This window comes from Plecotus auritus, assembly GCF_963455305.1.
Source record: "Plecotus auritus genome assembly, chromosome: 3".
In the NCBI taxonomy this organism is placed as follows: domain Eukaryota; kingdom Metazoa; phylum Chordata; class Mammalia; order Chiroptera; family Vespertilionidae; genus Plecotus; species Plecotus auritus.
The window spans coordinates 218779551-218801384 of NC_137772.1; the positions used below are offsets into that span (position 1 = coordinate 218779551).

Consider the following 21834-nt stretch of genomic DNA (forward strand, 5'->3'; position numbering starts at 1 on the left):
TCAATTCTGACCAAAGTAAACAGAGAAATGTAATTAAAAAAAACAAAACAAAACAAAAAAACACAACCAAAAATACCCACAATGCATTGCTTTCACAAGCAGAGATAATGAGCTAATAAAGGTTAAGGTGATTGGTCCAAGGTCCAAGAATTGAAAGGTGCAGTGGGGATCCCAGATAGTAACAATATAATCCAGAGTGGGAAGGAGTAACTAGAAGATTTTAAGGGTTCTTTTTTGACCATAAGAATACTCATGGAATTCTGAAAAATACAATTGTTAACTGAAGTTCTGGGCATGACCTGTTTTATTTAAAAGAATAAAACTGAAAAGGTAGCTGATTAGGAGTAGAAGGGTTATTTTCCTGTTTAGAAAATTAATTTGTATCAAACAAACAAGGTACATGGCTCCCTTTTTGTTTTAATCCTAAGCAACATTAAAATTGAAATACAGATTTCAAACCTTTTGAGGTATTTTATGCATTTGTGCAAAACATTATTTTGGGACTAAGAGACATAGAATAGTGGTAGAGCTAAAAAAGAAGGCTTTCTTCTTCATATTTGTTAAATCAAGACTTGTCTATTTTAAATTAGATGTTTATTGTGTATTCAACTAAACAAACTAGGAAATTTCATCACTACCTTCTCTGTTACAATAAACAAGTCAGCAAGTAAAATCATCACATCATATTTTTAACTTGAACATGAAATCACTCCCTCCTTATAGGTAACAGGAAAGGTTCTGATTCTGCTTTCAGTAACATTTTGTTGTTTACAGGACAGCAGCGTCACATTCTGCAATGCCCCACGTATGCTGTGCCTTTGTCTTACACAACAGGCAAGTTGAACTCATCTGTGATGTTCATTGAACTAAGTTCTGTCTCTTTTTAGGGTCTCCAATTGCAGCTGAAGAACGGTGTTAGAAAGTAATCTGCCTCTCAACTGCACTTTTGTAAAACAGAGACTTGCTCATAATGAGAATTCTAATAAAATGCAAAGCGTAGATGCCAAGTGGTGATTAGTTAACCTTAACTATTTCAGTACGGGGAGACAGGCAAAGATTGAAAAACATTTCTTCTATAGAGAAGAGTGGTGGCATGAAAAACATGAATAACTTTTACACTAAGTTGCTTCACTTACTAGGAATATTCAGTTAAATTCTAGAAGAATTCCAATATTCCCTGTATCAAATGCTACAGGAGGCTAGAACACAATGATTAATGATGAAATTAGTTTACTAAGCTGAGAAGCAATTTTAGGCCATTCCCCATAAAATACTGGACTTATTCCTTGCCATCTTCCATGTAAATAGGTGGTTTAGTTAATAAAAAAGAAAACATGGGACATTAGTGTTCAATGTAATGCACAGAAATTGATGTGATTTGACATAAAGATAAAATATCTACGAGCAAATATATACCTGACACAGGATTGGTAGAGAATTGGTTCTCAAGTTTGGCCAATAGACTGAAATGACCTACATCAAATATGAGTGAATTGAACCACTTTATAAAGTAACTCAGGAATATCACAAAATAAAGATGTCCCATGTTTCTGGTGAGCAGTATCTCTTTGTGACCATGACGGTCAACTCTCTTTGACTGGAAGACGCTTCATGAACAATTTTCCTAGTGTATAGAACTCCCAAAAGGTTTGTTTTTGTGTTTTAATTAAATATTTCTTGGTGAAACAATACTGCATCTTTATTTACTTCTTTAAAAAGAGATGTCAGAGGTTGAAGGTCAAAGGTCAAGTTGGGGGGGGGAAGGATAAAATTAAAATGGCAGAAGATGGAGATGATGGAATGCATGGGATTTAAACACCTACACACTGCAAACGAAAGTTTATTTCTAAAGCAGTTCCCTTCTAGTGGCGGAGCCTGCTCACTTCAACATGCACACTTCTCTTATCTCGTAAACATGTGCTAACTTTGTGGAATGGAGGACCTCGAATGGCATGTCCATTTGGTCTACGAATGAATGCTAAATTAGCACACCTGAAAGCAAATTTTGCCGTAAGAAAAGGACCTACAAAGGAGGCTCTTTCCCTTAAATTTTAACTAAGTAGCAATGAATAGGGTCCTCTGCCACTATATTTCTTCCTCCGTAAGAATATGGAAAAAACTATCACAGGCAGAGAAAAGGTGAAGAACACAAATGTCACATCTCTGAGGAAGGAAAGTCCTTGATGCAACTACCTTATAAAAAGTCCACTCTAAAAATATACATGTTAGACTCACACTGAGAACAACTAAAAACGAAACCTGCCATCTTCACTCCTTCTCCCCATTCAAGAACAAAGGATTTATTTGTTGCTATGGAATCAGTCCACTGCATGAGACACCCTCCATACAAAAATCAAAGGGTGAAGGATGCTCATCTACATTAGTTGTTTTACCATCATTCAGAAGCCAACTGTAGTTTAATTCTTCCTACTTCTCCCTTTCTCCCTTGATTCAATTGGACTTGGTTCATCTTTGAATTAACCTTTTAATCCGTTTCCTACAAAGAAAGCAAATCCATTGTGGGTAACTAGCTCTGCTGCTCACCACCCAGGCAGTGAAACCAAAAGGGAGGGCACATGTGATGGCCTCAGCCCCAACCCAGGGTGGTGATAGGGGGGTGAGCACAGCAGAGGCAGTCTTGTACTACAATCTTGAACTCCTATTTTGGTTCTCTGCGGTAGTGTTAATCCATATTCGTGCGATGCTGAGTGAACTCCATGCCAACACATTGCTAGTAAACACAAGACGGTTCTGGCTACTGTCTTAAGCCACTACCTTGAGGGCTTAAGGTGGCCAAAATGAAGATTTAAATAATTGATCTTTGTTATATTCTGATGATGCTATATTTTGGTTCTTGCCATCTAATTCGTTAATTTGTAAATAATCATAGAATCACTACTATGTGGCACGGCAACATCCCGGAAGTTATAAGAGGACCACGGTATTTTCTTGTCCAACTGTTTATTCTGGAATCTAATACTTACCCTGGGTAGGCGGGAATGGCTGTTGGAGGTACCGCTCGCACTGCACCATAAACCGTCCGCCCCCTGCCCCTCAGATGGGCTCCTCTGAAAGCGGCCGCCGTGGTGGCTGCAGTTGGGTAAGGAAATCCAGGAACTAAAGGGAGACCCAAAATATGACAGAAATGTCAACTTGCATTCAACAGTAGGAGTACAAGCGCAACTTGCTTTGAATCAGTTACAAGAAAGATTAAAAAGTATGTTCCGTATCTTTTCTGAAAAAGAAAAGGGAAAGAGACCCAGGATGCAAAAGCTCACGGTAGCATGCCTCTTTGATCACAAATCTTGAGTGAGTTTTCTTTGCTCCCTCCCAATGCTGGCGTCACCACGCAAGCTGGTGAGAAGCAGGTCAAGAAACTCTAAGAGCTACCACCACAGTAAGAAAGGACACTTTCCATTCCTGTGGGCAATTTAAATGGACTGATATAAACTCTTGAACTGGCCAATTATTAATCTTGTTTCCAACATTATTATGTGCATATCGAAATTATCCATCATGGGAATATTCTTTTGTGTTTTTACATGGTGCAAAACTCCAAGGCACACAATAGTCTTCAGGTATTTCATCTCATTAGTCAACTTTATTCCTTTATCTGAAGTATTTTAATACAGAACTGGAAGGTGAGAGGGAAACTCCATCTCCCCTGTGGCTTTGTATCCTGTAGAGGCAGTCATTGTCTGAGGCTTGCTGTAAGTGTGCTCTCTCTGGAAGGCACGCAGAGACACTGATTCCATGTCCACCGAACTGTTAATTCTACCTCTTGCTGGAGCAAAATGACTCAAGTCAAAGTAACTTTGAGATATCAACAGTTGAGAATAATCAATAACCCTGGGGGTGCTTTTAAGTGATACTCTGCCAGAGGGCCCAAAGCTGACTTGTAGAGAACATGTATAATACATCCCACAAATACTTATTTCTTGTTTTCTATATTATCAAGTACATACTAAAATGTTCTTTACATGCCCTCATCCCCTCTGCCTTTCCAACTACTTGTACTCTGTGGTAATCTTCATGATTTGGTCAGAAGGATTCTAGCACAGGCTAAGCAGGACAAGGCACCGTGACAGCATTATCGCTCCCAAGAATGCCTCCTTTTCAGTTATGTATTATACTTGGGGGGGGGGGGGATTTCTAGCACATCATTGCTTACTCAACAATCAAAATCCATGCCAGGCCAACATAGGCTACTTACTGATTAAAGGAATGTAAGTGTTAATACCCCCTCTTCCTGATAGGGGCACTGCTGCTTCGTTGCCCAGGGACACATCTGCTTGAAAGCTGGATGCTGATTGAATTAAAAAAAAAAAATAAAAAAAATGCAAAAAGATTACAAAGGAATAGTGAACTGCAAAACAACAGATATTGTTAGTTAAAAAGCACACACAGGAAAATCAACGTAAATACTACCTGCATATAACTCGGGGCCATATACAGCTCCAACTACTGGGCTTAACTTCCAACCTGAAATGGAAGAGAGGACAGTGAGCATTTAAGGTGGCATGAGAGTACAGGGAAACGGAGTGATGTGCAAGTTGGCTTCAGACGTCTCTGGGTTTACTTTTGTCTATTCTCAACTTTTCTTTCGAATGCCAACTGGGGTTTATATGAGAATAATGACATTTCTACACCTGATTATCTTCAAGTAGGACTGTGATGGGATAATGAGCAGTGGGCGGGGCGGGGGCGGGGAAGAGGGGAGAGGGAAGGGATAAAAGGAAGGAGAGAAAAAAATTGGGAGGGAGGGAGGAAAATGGAAAGGGAATGAGAGAAGGAAAAAGAAAATTAAACAAATCTTGGCATTTGGTACCGTGTCTCTTATAGAATTGCCTAACAACCTATTCTTTGTTTAGGAAAAGGAAAAAGGCAGAAAACAGTACATGTCATTCTATATCACATGTATCATCTCTTTTATGTATCATCTTAACACTATTTATTACTCTAGTTGTTATATAAAGGTGTCCTTTGACTGAATTCAAATTTGACCTGGATCTTTGCATTCCATGTTCGATTATACCATGTTGATGGGATTCTTGGTAAACTGAAATTTCCTTTCACTGAGATTTACCATTGGGATTTCACTGGAGTTAACCAAGTCAACAAGGAGAAACACGCAGTAATAAAATTGAAGCTATATTCCCAACTTCAATGCATGTCCTCTGAGATTTTAATTTGTAATAAATACATTTAAGTGCATCAGACTTTTAAAGGTTACTAGGCTGCTGAACATTAGCTTAAACATTTATAAATTTTAAGTATTTCCAAACAGTAGGTTTGGTGTCAATTGAATTTCTTCATCCACTTTTATATTCATAGGGCTATGGCAAATGTTAAATAAAATGTACTACTGCCCACTGTTAAAGATTGGAATTATACATAAAAACTTTAATCAATAAATATTTATTGAATTCAAACATGCCCTATTATGTTTCTGAAAGACTGGCTCTTTGGTTTACTTCTTTGATATTAGTTTAAGGGCCTAACATTGTGCCACTGCTACTCTATAAAATTGTAAATGGAAAGAAGAAAAGGTCAATCATCAGATTTAAATGGCTATATTATTCAAGAGAAAACACATTAATTCTGAATTAATCCAATCCCCATTCATTATTTTATGTGCTCATAGACATTCCCCTTCATTATTCTACATAAATATTGTGCCAAATCTGGGTTCAAATCCTACTGGAATTGTAAGAGCACGAATGTTCTGCAATGTCAGACAAATAAGTGTTTCCAACCACCATAAACTAACATGCTGAGAATTCCCCAGAAGGGCACCTAGCACTCTTGTCACAATCTTTAACATGACAGAAGGAGATTTCTAAAATGTGGCTCCATTAGACTTGAATATTGATTTAGAATATTAAATAATGATCCTTTTCTTTCCTGTCAATGGCCCTATTACTTAAGTACTTCCTTTAAATGCATATAATGGATGCACATTATAATAATGGTATACAATGGTATGCTGTCGATAATATGTCCAGTTTTGTATAATTTACAATGTATCTTCACAGATATTTATTCATTTTGATCTCCACAAAACCCAAGATAAGTACCACTTGTAGGACAATGAGGAAGTACTATATTTCTCTGGGTTTCATGTCCTAAATAATAATAAGCTAAGAGGGTTGGATTTTGATGACTTCTAAAGAGCTTCCTGGTGCTAAAATTCTGTGACTGCAAATTTACAGAGATGAAAACCGAGTAAGATAGGAAATGGGCTCACTGTCACAGAGTAAAATGAAGAGTCAATCTAGAAGTAGAATTTCTATCTTCTGAATTCCAGTGGCTCTTTCTGCCACACCACCCTCCCAGGATCTAAAGGAAATCTGACATACTTTGCCTCTCCCATTAAAATAATAATAATAATAATAATAAAAAATATATATATATTGGTCTACATTGGGTTTTTCTCTAAGTTGAAGACACGGCCACTTTTGTGAGAGCAGTGCAAAGAAGAAAACATGAGGTAAGTGGGGAGGTGGTGGTACCACATGATATACCACTGATAAAATAAGTAGGGAAAATGCTAATTATGCTGATTTGTGTCATCTGTTTGAAAAGCTGGGTTCAATATATTTATTGAAGACTTCATGGTATATACTTCTATTTCATTTAAGACATTACCAGAACATACTGTTACTCTAGCAGTTAGGTTCAAACTTTCACAAAGCACTAAAAAGGGAGAAATCCCCCCTTTTATAATCTAGATAAATCTTGCAGAACTCTAAGATAGGAAACAGAGAATGAGTTGCTCAGACTAAAGTAGAGCTGGAGCCTCAGGAGCCAATCCATACAGTTTCCTCCCCCCACCCCTATAGAGCACAATTTGTAAACCACTGCTGCACAACAGATTAAAACGATATCCCATCTCATTTAGAGAACGTGAGTCTAGATTAAATTTTACAACTGATATAAAAGTTGCTTCTGTTAGATAAAATAGTCACAGAAAATATTCTTCTCAATAAAAAAGATTTGTAACACTCACTATATGACATGTACTAGTCATGGAGTAGAAAATAGAAGACATACACCATGGCTATTACCTCCAGAAAAAAGGAGAGCTAAGTGTCAAGAATTATTCTACTCATGCTCACATAAATAGGAATTGGCAGTAAAAGGAGAATTGGTGGGCATCCAGGGGTATTATGGACAAGCCTAATAATGTATTACAGAGAACTGCAGCAGCCAAAAAAGAGGGTGCTTCAGAGGGACCTAACCTGAGTTAAGAGGTAACCTCAAATGACACAATCACACTGTATATCAGATGAACTACTGAGACCAGAACACCTTGACAACTGAAAAATTAGCTTAATTCTAAGAAAAAAGTTAAATTCTAAAAAACAAACTACCCTCTTAGGTAAATGAAACAAACTATCCTAAGACTGAAATCAAGAGAGATTCTTTGATGTCTATAAAAAGCTCATTATTTTTACAAGAATAAATGGCATTATTCTGATGATGATTAGTAATCTCTTACCATTTGCATATGGTGTGACCATCTTCTTATTGGTCATTACACGTGCTGTAGCATTATTCACCTAAAAATAGAAGGAAGGGGCAAGGGGGAAGTAGACCACATTAAGAAACATGATGTTGTTTGTCCAATAACATAGTACTCAATTTAAAATGTAAATTTAGAGAACATTGATTTAAATAATATAGCAATATAAAATATTAATATATAACATTTTAATTAAAGTGTTTATTAAATGAGGCTAACAAGAGTAAAATGCAGTTTCTTAGTCTCCAAATTGAAATCTAGGGCCACTTTACCACCCCGTTCTCCAAAGAAAAAATCCATTTATAAGTACATTGGAGATCTCTTAAACAGAGAAGTAAGTCTCTGCATTAAGAAAAATATGGGGAAAATAGTAAATTAGAAACAATTTTTTCACATGAACTCTGAAGTAGTTCATTAATAAAATAGAGGACACAGATTTACAGGAAGATAAGAAAATAAGTCTGTGAATTCCATCTATTCTAATGTTCAGCATTTTTGGTATGTTTGTATAAGATTTTACTGTTTGGAGTTAGTCAACAAATATAGGAACTAAATTTCCATGTTGACAGTCTTCAGAACCATCATGAATTTTCTAGACCATGTGGTCTATCCATTTATGAATCGTTTTCAGAAGGCCTTTAGATTAGGCACTTAGATGGTGTTGATGAAGAAAGATGAAGCAGCTCAGAAGTCAGGGCACTGCAGTCCAGTGGCAGGACCAGCCTCACAGCTCCAACCAGGAGGTGAAGCCTCACCACACCACGTGACTGAATACTGTGCTGTCAGGTCATAACCAGGCCAGTTTTGGAAAAAAAAAAAAAAGAAAAAAAAAAAAAGATCAAACATATATGTCTTACTTTGCCTCTGGGGATTTACATAATCTTAAATTTGTATAGTGATAAATTTATGTTACAAAAAGACCTATGTGAGGAAAAGAACTTGAAACTCCATTTACTCTGGTTTGACCCACCAAATAATACAAACATTTCACATTTAAAAAGAAAGAATGGGATACAACAATGATGAGACTGGGAGCATGCTGTTAAAAACACACACACACAAATAAAAGGAAAAAACAATCACTTTTGGGGAGAAGGGAGAAAGTGAAGAGCGAGGCTCTCACAGACAGGAATGAGAATGAGGCAAGAGCTTACACTAGCTGCTGGAGCAGAAAGCACCCAAGCACTTAAAAGAAAAATGGCCAGAACCAATCAGAGACCACCAGTCAGCAAAAGAGACCAATAGCTGCATGGGACAGAGAAAGGGGGGAAAGGAAAGGGGAAAGGACAGGAACAGAACTTGGGTAAAGAGAACAAAAAGGCAGGGAAAAGAGAAAGTCAGGGCAGGAAGGAGAGCCATCAAAGGCAAAGGAAGAACAGTCGGCTCTGAACAGAGGTTTGGGAAAGAGGCAAAGTAGGAAAGGAAGTAAGGGCAGGAAGTGCATTAATAAAACCAGCCAAACTGGAGTTCAGTAACTCTGAGTAAGATGTGCAAGGGGGACAATCACCATGACGTCAGTATCAAACAGCTCAGATGCTACAAAACAATGTACATCCAAAGTCCAGGCGGCATTACCCACAGCATTGAAAATAAAAGGGGGAGGGAAAGGGAGAGGAGCAACAAGTCAAATCACATTTTGTAGTGTTAATGTGAGATGGCAGATGGACTTTTTCTTTCTTACTTAATTGTTTTGTAATTACATTTTATAAAGCTTCTTCTCTAGTGCTTTGGTTTCACTTACCGCCAACGGGCACCATCGCCAGCATTGTGTATAGTTACCATGGAAAGAGTGAGTCAAGTGAAGGGCCCTTAATGCTAAACCATTGGAAAGGGAGGGGGGAAAAAAGCAAAATATGCAGACATCTTACTCAAAATGGTGGATTTTATATTTCATACTTCTCAAAATTGGGAAAGGGGAAAGGAGCCAGTTAACCTTCATCGCCTTATTAAGAAGGGCTGGTGAACACCAGGTGGCTGACTCAACCACAAGGATAGGACATTCACCAGGCAAACCCTCTGTTTGAGGACTTTATCCATTAACTGTTGAAATTCTTGACATCAAATACATATGATGAATTGTGGATTCTTTCCTCCCTCCCAACAAACTCTAGGATCTTCTATTCCTTGCTTATCACACACATGGAGGCGACTAGCCTCCTGAGAGAGAGAGGGCATTGGCTGGCCCCTTGATTTATTACAGGACACAATGCTATAAACTGGATAGAGATAGACATTTTTAAAGTTAGTTTTATATTGGCCTGATCATAGGAATTTGGAGTCTGGCAAACTGAAGCAAAGGAAAAAAATCAAGAGAGCAAAGGATGAACACCTTGGAGGAAAAAAGTAAATGAAAAATACACAGACACACAAGTAAAATAAAATTGAAATTCCCAAACAAAAAAGGCGGGGGAGGAGGATAGAAGTGTTGCTTTTATACATTTTAGTGCAAGAAGGTGAAGGACAGAGACACAAACACACATACATGTGTGCACACACACAAACAAGACAGGGCTCCAAATGTGAAATAAGTGAGGCAACACACAAAAAGAGAAACAAAAATATAAACCAGAAATTGAATTATTGAAGACATGCACCTCGATTTTACGGCCCTCTACCACGGTGCCGTGTAATTTCTCCCTGGCCCTGTCTGCATCAGCACTATTCTCGAAAGTTACGAACCCGAATCCCTGCATGCAGCGGGAGAAGGGGGGAAAACATGCACATCGTTATATTGAAATACTGATCTCGTGGTCAATAGAGAACAAAATATCACAGTATGAAACTGACATCAGCAACAACTCAGCAATATGCTCCCGAAGTCACATTTTTGGACCATGCATATTTTGTAAAGGGAAATTAAATCCAGTAATAGAATAAAGAACTGTTGTGGTAGTAGTAATAATAATATAATTATCAATAATAACAACAATAAAATAAAACATAAAGCATGTGAGGCCAGACCAAAATTAAGGTATACAGTTACTCGGGTTAAATTATTCAACCAAGAATCTGAGTACTTTTTTTTAAATGTCCTACTTTTCTCTCTCATTTCATGCTGTTAATATACGTGTACCTTTATGTAATACTAAGAAAATACTTCATTAAATCAATTATTCCCTAGTAACTTCTACAACAAAACTGATATTTAAGTATAATCATTATACAATGAGATTTTTAAGATGTCTAACCATTTGAGCCCCCACTTTGCCTCCTGCTTGTACCACCTTGGAAACAGGATAATTTAAGACATAATCTTGATGTATAATTCTGTAGGTATTGGGTGTGGTAAAGAAAAGCACTCATGTTTGTCTAAGCAAATGAAACTATCACTAAGCAGTGGTCAATGACATTTCTTCAGTGACAATTTTAAAAGACCACACTGGCACACAGAGTAAAAATACAGGGGTGGGCAAAAGTAGGTTTACAATTATAAGTACACGAAAGTTTATTCTTGTATTATTTAACTAGAGGCCCGATGCATGAAATTTGTGCAAGAGTAGGCCTTCCTTCCCTCAACTGCCGGCACCAGCTTCCCTCTGGCTGCCAGCAGGCACTCAGGACCTGGGCTTCCCTTGCAGGCCTGGCTTTGTCCAGAAGGTCGTCCAGAAGGATGTCCGGTCTAATTAGCATATTACGCTTTTATTATTATAGATTACTAAAGGCCCGGTGTACCAATTTGTGCACAGGTGGGGTCTGGTCAGTCTGCCCTGATCTAGGCCGATAGGGCCGGCTGACCAGGGGAAGGGGCCACGAGCAGTTGGCTGGCTGGCACCTGCCCCCTGGTCAAAGGGACATTTTGCATATTAGCCTTTTATTATATAGGACTGTATTATTTTTCATACGAATAACTATACGCCTACTTCTGCCGAGCCTTGTATGTTCACCTTAATTTCAGAAAATTGCTTATCCAAATTCCCTAAGTTGTACAATTGCTGACACCTGCATCTGCTACTAAATGTATTAGCAATTTTCCACATATGGAGAAAAAAGGAATAGTCAAAAAGGCAATGGAAATGAGATCTACATTAGTGACATCAGTTGCATACTATTCAACAGGAAAAGAATACCATAAAACAGTAATAGTTGCTACCTTGAATTAGGATTAATTTATTTGTCCATTGTAGATACTGAACAGCAAAAACCCACGAAGCTTTACTTCACTATGTGGACAAAGCAGGAGACCAGGGAGTTAACCCATTTTACTGTTCGCAGTGTATTTGAAAAGACTGCATGGGTTATAATCATACTGTTAATTTCAACATGAGCAGGATTTACTATATTCTTATACAATTCTTTCATAAAGCACTATATCTGTTTCATTTTAGATGCAACTTTAAAATTTTCTCAAGTTATTTACATCCGTAGAGTGGTAAATTCTTAGAAATTTCTAGAAAAGTCCTCATTTCTCAATAGCTCTAGTGTTCCTCTAGCATTCTTTAAACATCCCATTGTAGGGATGGAACCCTGGAACCCTTTGTTATTCAAGTTCTGTTTTACAGCTTATTACCATGAGTTCTCCTGTATACACAAAACATGTTCTTAACTGAGATGGTAAACAGTGTAAATTGCTCAATAAAATTTTATAAAAGCAACTCCATCATCTTAAAGGATCGGATCACTCAGCATTCTGCAGGCGTCCTCAAACTACGGCCCGTGGGCCACATGCGGCCCGCCGGGTGCCGCTGCCTGTCCTGCTTAGCAGCCGACTCATCCCGGGCCCGCAGTGTGCATAGGAATTTGTTCATAGTTTGTTTTTTTTTAAACTATAGTCCGGCCCTCCAACGGTCTGAGGGACAGTGAACTGGCCCCCTGTTTAGAAAGTTTGAGGACCCCTGTAAGGATTATATGGCTGGGCAGCGAAGCATGGAGGATTCCAATGGATCATCTCTACCTTCAATTTGGATTATCACCATAAATACCCTAGAAGGTGCAATGCTAAGCTGATAGAAAATTTTCAACATATGTTGGCTTGGGATGGAATATTACAGGTAAATTAGTTAACACTTCCCTTAAAAAGAAATAAATGTGTTGAAAATATCAATGGGAACACATTTTGAAAATCAAATTTTGATGTTAGTATGTATAGGTATACAAGAGCAAATTACTAATTAATTCCACCATTTGTTGTCTATACTAGATCCACTGGAGACAGGAAACCAGGTCTCCAATTCTGGAGAATCCTCCAGAAAGTTAAACCTTTTAAAAGAGGTCACAGATAGCGATGAGTTTTATATCACATTTTAGAAGTATTATTAGCTGTAATCCAACTGTTTGCTACAGCCTCATTCATTTTATGGCTTGGATAAAATTAATAAATTAATACTTATATAATGAATTATGTGCAGACTAAAGCTAGGTTTTTAATTTGAGCATTAAGACTATTTTCTATATACATATATACGTACATAGATGTTTGCCTTTTAAGCAAAACCATGGGGCAGAAAGGCTAAACCTGCTGGTTTCATTTAGAAGGTAAAGAAACTGAGTCAAACTGAGGTTAAGTACTCAATAAGCAACAAGGCTCAAAGCATCAATAAGGCCTTCTTTCTTCCATGTAGCTTCTTCCTATGCTAATGGTGAGGAAATTAAAATTCAGCTTTGAAATCCAAGTTCAGTATTCTATTTATTAAACTATGTTAGTTCCCAAATCCTTTAATTTTCTTCCTCAAATCCAACTGCTAAGTGTGCTCCATGACTCTCCTCTCTGGATGTGCAGGCAGGACACCTGTGACATGATAACTGCATCTCCAACAGAACACAGGGCGGTGTCACCAGCACTGACACTGTGCGGTCAGCAATGACCAAGGTTAGCACCTTGTGTAAGATTTCTGTCAATAATGACTTTAATATTCTGGAACAAAGTTTCACTTTCAAATGCTTTAAAATTGTTTTTAAAAGAAAGGTGCTTATATGTCAAAGGAAATGCTGATCAAGATACCAAATACATGACAATAAAGCCATCTTTACAGACATCTTCACCTAGGGTAAGAGGAGGAAGGCCTTGGCAATACTTTGGGAGCCCTGAGCTGAAACAGAAAAAAGAGGCTTTCTTTCTTTCCTTTGAAGATAAACAGACCTTGTGGCAGGCAGAATAATGCCCCCCCACCCCCTTGTCCTAATCCCTGGAACCTGTGAATGTTACTTACATGGCAAAAGGGATTTTGCAGGTGTGATTAATGATCTGGAGATAGGGAGACTATCTTGGATTATCCAGGTGAGCCCAGGGTAATCACAAGGGTGTTTATATGTGAAAGAGGGAAACAGGGGAGTCAGAATCAGCGTGGAGCAGCCTGAGGAAGACTGGATACATTTGGAAAGGGGCTGTAGGCCGAGGAATGTGGGCCGCCTCCAGAAGCTGCGAAAGGCATGTCAGTTGATTATCCCTAAAAATTACTGAAGGAATGCAGTCCTCCAGCTCTTTGATTTTAGCCTCGAAAGATCCATTTTGCACTTCTGTCCTCCAGAACTGTAAGATAATAAATGTGTGTGGTATTAAGCCACCAAATTTGTGGCAAGTTGTCCAGAAGCAATAGGAAATTAATACACCTCATAGAATTAAAGTCTGATTAGGACGGTGAAACGCATGACAATATTTTTAATGTATTGGGCCTTAAAATGCTTTTCTTTTATGTCCAAACGTCAAATGTAATTTTCCATCAACTCAACTTAATGTTTGTTTATCTATCACATTTACAATTTTGTTTCAAGAATATTAATTCAAATAAAGGCTGAAAGTTACTTTTAATGTACTATGTTCTTCAATAAAATGTAACATTTTTGAAAATGTGCCAGGAATTGAGCTAAGGATATTCACAGATTATCTAGGCTTAAAAAGTTACTAATAGGAAAGTATGCTTATATGAAATTATATTTTAATGTGCCTTCATTCTTAGAAATCTAATTCACATTAACAAGTCAGGCCATTCAGATCTCTTGCTTTGAAAAAAATTAGTAAAATTATGTCCAATCCTAACATTTTCCTTAGAAAAGCTTCAAAATGAGCAATATATTAAACAGGGAAACATTAACCAGTCTGATTAGCTTCAAAGTCAAACAAAGGTTTAATGTCAAACTCTTAACAAGAGAAAATATATCAGGGATGTAAGAAAATAAAAAACAGATAAAAAGTAAACCTTTATTTTAATTTAAGAAATGAGTTGATATGTTTGTCAACACCAGCACTATCAGACAGAAATATAACACAATCCACATATAATTTAAAACCATTACTAGCCACAATAAAAAAGTAAACCTAGGTAAAATTAATTTCAATAATGTATTTTAACTGAATATATACAACATATGAGTGAGATGTTTGACATTCTTCTTGTGTGTTAAGTCTTTGAAATTAGTGTGTATTTTACACTTAAAGCACATCTCAATGTACACTTGCCACATTTCAAGGGCTCAACAAGGCCACTGTACTGGACAATGTAGGTCTATATGCTTTGTACTTTTACCTAAGGTTCTCAGTTCCCAAAGTCCTTCTATGTGAACAAATTAAATACACCCTTGTTACATTAGTGATTACCAGCTCTCTTTTGGAAATCGAGGAATACTGTGGTTATTGGTTGTGGTTAAAGCTTCTTCCGAGTGTGACAAAATGTTATCACCTGCCCTGACATCATCAAGGGCACAGAAGCCGAATAACTGTCACCTTTTTAGTCTGGCCTCAGACTGCAATAAATAACAAGCAATAGGATGAGCATTGTGAAAGTATTTTTTAATTTGTATAATCTTTGAATTTTTCCATCTCAGAAGAATGAGAAAGAAAATTTACCATGTAACTTTTTAGGGAGAAATCAAAAGCAGACGGTTCTCCTGGGTATGGCCAGAACACAGAAATTAAAAAATAAATAAAAGAAAAAGAAAACTAAAACCCACAAAATGGTAACAAAAGAAAATAAACTAAGTCCTTTGGAAATACATGCACTGTTAATTCAGTTTTAAGTACAGTGAAAACCATTTCATCTCAGCATTACCTGTCAATTTTACTGAAAATTACAAATGCTGACTTAGTACAATTTCAAAGACAGTCTTTTGACCTTATTTATAAATAAATAAATAATCATTTTTTCCATGAAATCGAAAGCCAGGGAAATAGGGGAGAAGTTAGAGCATAATACATATGTCTGAGGAATGGAAATAGAGGTTTTATCTTCCCTAACTCCAGCTTAAACTTTAGCCAAACCAGACAGATCTCCATCGTTCCAGAAATCCACCTGTGAGATAGTAATAACACATCGACTAAAGATTTCCTAGCAAGCTCTATAACTGTTGCTGTGCTCTATTTTGCGGTCCTTTCATCAACTTAATAACTGGTTCTATCTGAAGAAGTAAAGAGCTTCTACATTCAGTATTATAATACATACATGTCCTTTCAAGTGACAACTCTACCAGAAGTATGTTGAAAACACTTTATGAAAAATATAAATGTTAACATATGCGTACTTCTTTAATAAATTTTATAATTATCACAAATTGTTATAGGGCTGGATGATAATGAACAGGATGGTGGGAAATCTGAATTTCAACAATGGAATAAACTTTGAAAAGCAACAAGTTTGCAGGCTCTAAAAGTGTCTAGCAGAGAATGCAAGGTCAAGAGTACTGGGGATTGAACTAGGTCAGTGGTCGGCAAACTCATTAGTCAACAGAGCCAAATATCAACAGTACAACGATTGAAATTTCTTTTGAGAGCCACATTTTTTAAACTTAAACTTCTTCTAACACCACTTCTTCAAAATAGACTCGCCCAGGCCGTGGTATTTTGTGGAAGAGCCACACTCAAGGGGCCAAAGAGCTGCATGTGGCTCGCGAGCCGCAGTTTGCCGACCACTGAACTAGGTGACCCTTATTTAGAGTTCTGTTTAAGATTCTATGTGACAAAAAAAGACTGGAAGGAAATATATGAGAATATTAGTGAATATTCTCTTTAATGAGCTATGTATGCTTTTTTCTATTTGTCATTAACATCATGTTTTCCCTTTATAATCATTTTTAAAAGGGTGCTTTTTAAAAGTTGTCACTCAAAGGACAATATAATTTACTGTTCAAACTGGCACTTTAAGGAGAAAAAGGGACATTTTTAATAATTATGTTAAAACAACAGGCATAAAAACTGGGATTGTCCTAGATAAACCAGGACATATGGCCACTCTACATATATCTTCTTGTTTATATTAATACTGGGTTATGTCTGGTGAAATCTGGAGAATCAATATAGCTACACATGCCTGTATAATCCTTTTCTAGATTCTGTTTGAGTACCTTAGTTAATATTTTGGCAGGGGTACCATTTTTCATCATATATCCTAATTGAACACTTTCAAAAGGATAGTGTATCTTTGTTTCAGTTAATCACAGAAAATTAAATACAGCTGACTTTATATTTATACAACGGAATAGGGAGTAAAAAGATTTTTTAAAATGGCATGAAATAATTTAAATGCGAAGTGTGCATGTGTAAGCATGTAAATGATATATATTTGTTCCATAATCTAGGTCAGTGGTCGGCAAACTGCGGCTCACGAGCCACATGCGGCTCTTTGGCCCCTTGAGTGTGGCTCTTCCACAAAATACCACGGCCTGGGCGAGTCTATTTTGAAGAAGTGGCGTTAGAAGAAGTTTAAGTTTAAAAAATTTGGCTCTCAAAAGAAATTTCAATCGTTGTACTGTCGATACTTGGCTCTGTTGACTAATGCGTTTGCTTGCTGACCACTGATCTAGGTAAACCAAATGCACAATATGAAGGTCAAAGAAGAAAAAAAAAAGTCAGCAACAAAGGGACAATTACTTCCTGGAGCACAGAAATTCTACTCTGCAGGCAAGCTGTAAAGGTAGAGTATTGGCAGGCAGGAAGGGATAAGCATGGCAGCATAACAGTGCCCACTTATGATTTTAAGTAGGGATATTCTAAACCCCTGGGCTGAAAGTCTCATTATAAAAAATAAAACAGGGCAAAGAGTTGCTTTTTGTTTTGGAGCCATTTGGTTAAATACTGTTTTACATGTAAGTATTACTTATCTCAGAATTAATTTGTGACTAGTTATTCCATTACTGCTTTAAAATTTTTTCAATAAGGCTAATTTCTGTACAGAAAGCACTCCTAAAACACTGAACGACTCTTAACTGAACAATAGGACCACCTAAGTTTCCTTTTCTCAGGTTCCTTTCAAGACATGTAATTTTATAGTCAACCCCAAACATATTAGAAATGAGAAACTAAATTTAATTTTAAAAGAAAAAAGTATTGTTTAATTTATCTTCGGTGGATTCCAGAAGAGGTATCTAGGTTTGACTCCAACATAAATCTCTATTAACGAGCCTAAAACAGTTCCAGAGGAGCCCATTCCAGCAAAGAACTTTAGGTAACAACAGAAGGGCAAGGGTGAAAATGGGTTTGTACCAGTCCTTGTAGGCAGACTCAAGACAATCCCAAATTCTGTGCTATGTTTTCAAACATTTACCAGTTAGTAACAGTCTGTCTTCCCTTCAGCAGCCCAATGGGAAAGGGGCAGTGAGGACGCAGCATGGAGCTGAGAGGCAGCATATGCTTTTAGATTTCCCAAAGAGAAGAGGAAGACTTATGTCATTTAAAATGAAAATTATAGGGGAGAAGCAATTGAATCGGGTAAATTTAAAAATCCTTGAAGTCAATGAAAGAAGCCTTAAAAGAAAGATCAATTTCCTTTGCTTCAAAGAATTCAATCAAATTATTTTCTTGGTAAGGAGCCTGATGAAATTATATTGGGCTTTCGGTTGTTAGGGTCTTGTTAAGGATATTTTAAGTGCGTACACTTAAAAGCCAAAAACATGTAAACTGCTACTTCAGATAAACAGTGCAGTCAATAATCTTTACACATTTATTTTACATTAATGTGCTTCTCATCTCTAAACCATTGTCATTGTTTCACCTTGTTTCTAAGAAGGTCACAAAAAATAAAAGCAAACTATATGACAAAGAAATAGAAATCCATTGTGAGGAAATTACAAGCATAGTTTTACTGGTTACAGTTTGAATTGATTTCACTTTAAAAATACTTACCAAAGAAGTGCTGGAGAAAATTCTGTATAGGCATAGTAATCTTTTTTGTTTTAACAGAAAACTGGAAGCTTAGAATATAATTACCTCTTTAATATTAAAAAATAATTATTATGGCAAAAATTAAACACTTTTAGTGTTAATGCATTCTATAAAGGAAGGGAATAATGATCAGGAGCATTCCAACAGTACATACATTTGTATCGGTACAGATGGGGGCAGCAGGTATATAACTCTGTAGAGAGGTGGTATTAATTTGGAATAAGAAATTAGAGAGATAAATACTAAGTTAAATAGAGCAAATAAATGGGTTTTCTCAAATTACATTCTTAAGAGATTTAATCATAGCCAAGGGCTATTTTCAAAGTTCAGTAGAGCTGACCCAATGAACATTAATTAAAAAACTGGTCTTACCTAAAAATGACAGTAGAACTGAACACAGCAAGGTAAATATTTGTAAGCTTGGCCACAGCTGATTGTGTCTGTGGGGTGTACTTAATTTGTTAAGGAGGAAGAAAACTTTCAAGTAAAACTTTCCGAAATTCAGTTAATCAAATCTTTTCTCATAATGCCATTGTAAGACTTTACCATTCACTGATTCCTAAAAACACCGTTGCTCATTTTAGTGTATACTAGTAAAAATTCTAAATGATACAGATTGGGAATTTAATAGTGAATTATTAAGGGAAAATATTTCAGTTCTCGTATAGAACACATTTAGAAGAGAATACACATACCAATTTGCACACTGTTACTTCTTTAATTCTTATGCCAAAAAACTTACTCGCTGTATTCTGCAGCTGGCCTGTATGGCTTTAACTTAAAGGAGGAAATCAGTTCATAGTGAAGTCCTGAGTCACTATACTCCCTGTATTTAAGTCTTGTCAAAATTCATTCGAAAGAGAGAGCAAGTTAACTGAATAACTGGAAATATTAAATTTGTTCTGAGTATGTCATTTCAAAGTTCTATTTTTAAAAGCTGAATTGTTCTGATACTTCAGAATAGAATTTTCATAGAATTTCACTTTCTTCGGTCTTCTCTTTTCCTTTAATGTAAGAAGCTTAGGGCAAACTGAAGTCTGATGAAGGACTGGTCCTACATCCTGTTTTCCTGACTGCCACACTCTCCCCTCCAACTCCTCTTGCTTCTATCCCATCACTCTCCTGGTTTAGGTATCAAGATAAAGTTTGGCCAAGTGGCAGCTTATTTTTAGAGATAATCTAACCCAAGCTAGACAGCTGGGGATACTTTTTGCAGGCTTGAAAAACAGCCCAAGTTTTCTGACTACTTACTGTTTAAAATAAAACAAAACTAAAAAGAAACCAAGCTGACTTAATGCTGAAATGGAGCTTACCTTGGAGCCACGTTCATTAAAGATTATTTCTACATCTAGGATTTTGCCAAATTGCTGCAGAGACAAAAATAAAAACATTTGTTTATGGTCAGCTTTTTATCCACATGCTTTACTTTAGTCTGAAAAAGAAACAGGTCTCCCCATCCTCCATCCCCCCAAATACCTATTTAACATTAACACTCATGTTTCTATTTGTGGGTAGGTCCCAATACCAGTTTCTGAGTTTTCCTCACCACTGAGCTGAGCATTTCTCCTTTTCCACTCGGTTTTCAATTCACTCACACTCATGCATCACCCCGCTCTGTATGGTGGCAGCTGTCTTCAGAATATATTCAGAGCGTTTTCCTATGACATGCCTCTTCACACGGGCAAGAACTAGGGATTTTCCCCACAACATCTCTAATTTTTAAATGTCTCAGTTTTAAGAAGTAAATCCTACGTAGAAAGATTTGAAGGCTGTTTTGCTTCCCCTTCATTTTTCTCTAACTTATGAAAGTAAACCATGTTCATTATCACCTGCAATCCCACCACCTTAGTTCTGGCACACAGCCTTCCTGGCTCTTCCTTAGGCATGTATAGGCATATAACTATTCCCACATATACTTTTTTAAAACTTAATATACTATGAACAACTTTCCAAGTCAATAAATATATATCTGTATTATTTCTATAGGTTACATGCTATTTTCCATTATACTTAAACATTCACAGACATTATAGATGATCACATTTATTTGCCACTTTAATCTTTCTGCATTGAACACCATCAAGAATATTTTAAATAGTAACTTTGCTTTGTAATTAAATATTTTAACATTTGGAAAATCAAAACAAAGCTAAAACTACAAAGCCTAATAACTCTATTGTTAGGTAGCTAACAGCCGACTAGAGGGGCATACACAACACAGTAATTATTTGGAGAAGATGTGTATATAGAAACAAAACTACCTGTGCTAATCAATCCTTGGATAAACTGCACTGAGGGGATATGCAGTAAATCTCCAGGTATCTTTTTACTAGTAACTCACACTTCTCTCTGAGTACTAAACTCATATATCCAATTATCTATTTCACTTGGATTTGAAACCAGACTTTGGGAACTATGCAAAAATTAGAAAATAAGAGAAAAACAGAAATCATGCTTTCTCATTGGGCTAAAACATTATTATCATTATAAAAAACATGTAGTAAGAGCCCAAGTTTTCTATAATAAACTTCTGGGCTTGCTTCTTCTTTCATCATTTAATAGAAAATTAGAAAAATCATGGAAAGAGGAGAATGTCTTTATTTTGGGTAGAAGAGCATTTTATTTTTTTCCTATACCTATCCTATAACACTAAGATTTGTATGGTGTTTTAGAGTTTGTTTTCCTTTATGTTTTCTAATGCATCCTCATAGCATCCTTCTAGAGTAAGGACTACTTCCCCTTTATGGTTAAAAAGGGAGGCTGAAAGAAGCTATTTTTCCAATTTATAGAGCTGATAAAACGAAGCATGTAATCCATGCTCTTTACCAATGCAACTGTCCTTCTAAGTCGTAGGTACTAACCACGTGGAAGAAGACAGAGCAACCAGGTACCCTTGCAAGGAAATTTAATTTTTATGCACTTAGTGCCTGATGGGAAGGGTATAATACATTTCAAGAAAGCAATGTTAAGTGGCCCGGGCAGATCATCAATGGAAAACACACTTCTGACGAGAACGCACTCCATTTTCAGAGCTTAAAATTCCATGTTATCTCTGACAATTCAGTAGAAAACCTAATAACTCATACTCCTGGGAAGTTTCTTCTCAAATGTAACCGGAATTCTTTATGCTGCATTTATATCTTCTGTTGTGCTCTTTCCTGTAGAGATGGAGACCAGCTGGCTACCATTTTCTCTGTAAAAGCTCTCTTCCAAGTTCTTCAAC

General features: G+C 36.7%; 1 protein-coding gene across 50 annotated transcripts in view; it reads right to left on the reverse strand.

The window, feature by feature from the left end:
• Positions 1-21834, reverse strand: part of RBFOX2 (RNA binding fox-1 homolog 2) — a 258497-nt gene that overhangs the window by 17231 nt on the left and 219432 nt on the right. For 38 of the 50 annotated variants that reach the window (XM_080661628.1, XM_080661624.1, XM_080661625.1 and 35 more), the window contains 6 exons: positions 19925-19978; positions 10120-10212; positions 7502-7562; positions 4429-4482; positions 4214-4306; positions 2985-3117 (listed from right to left, as the gene is read on the reverse strand). In XM_080661628.1, the coding sequence (XP_080517754.1) occupies positions 2985-3117; positions 4214-4306; positions 4429-4482; positions 7502-7562; positions 10120-10212; positions 19925-19978 (488 nt within the window). Of the gene's footprint in view, positions 1-2984; positions 3128-4211; positions 4307-4428; positions 4483-7501; positions 7563-10119; positions 10213-19924; positions 19979-21834 lie in introns of all 50 variants that reach the window. The other 12 variants (XM_080661659.1, XM_080661648.1, XM_080661660.1 and 9 more) reach the window with 2 other exon arrangements.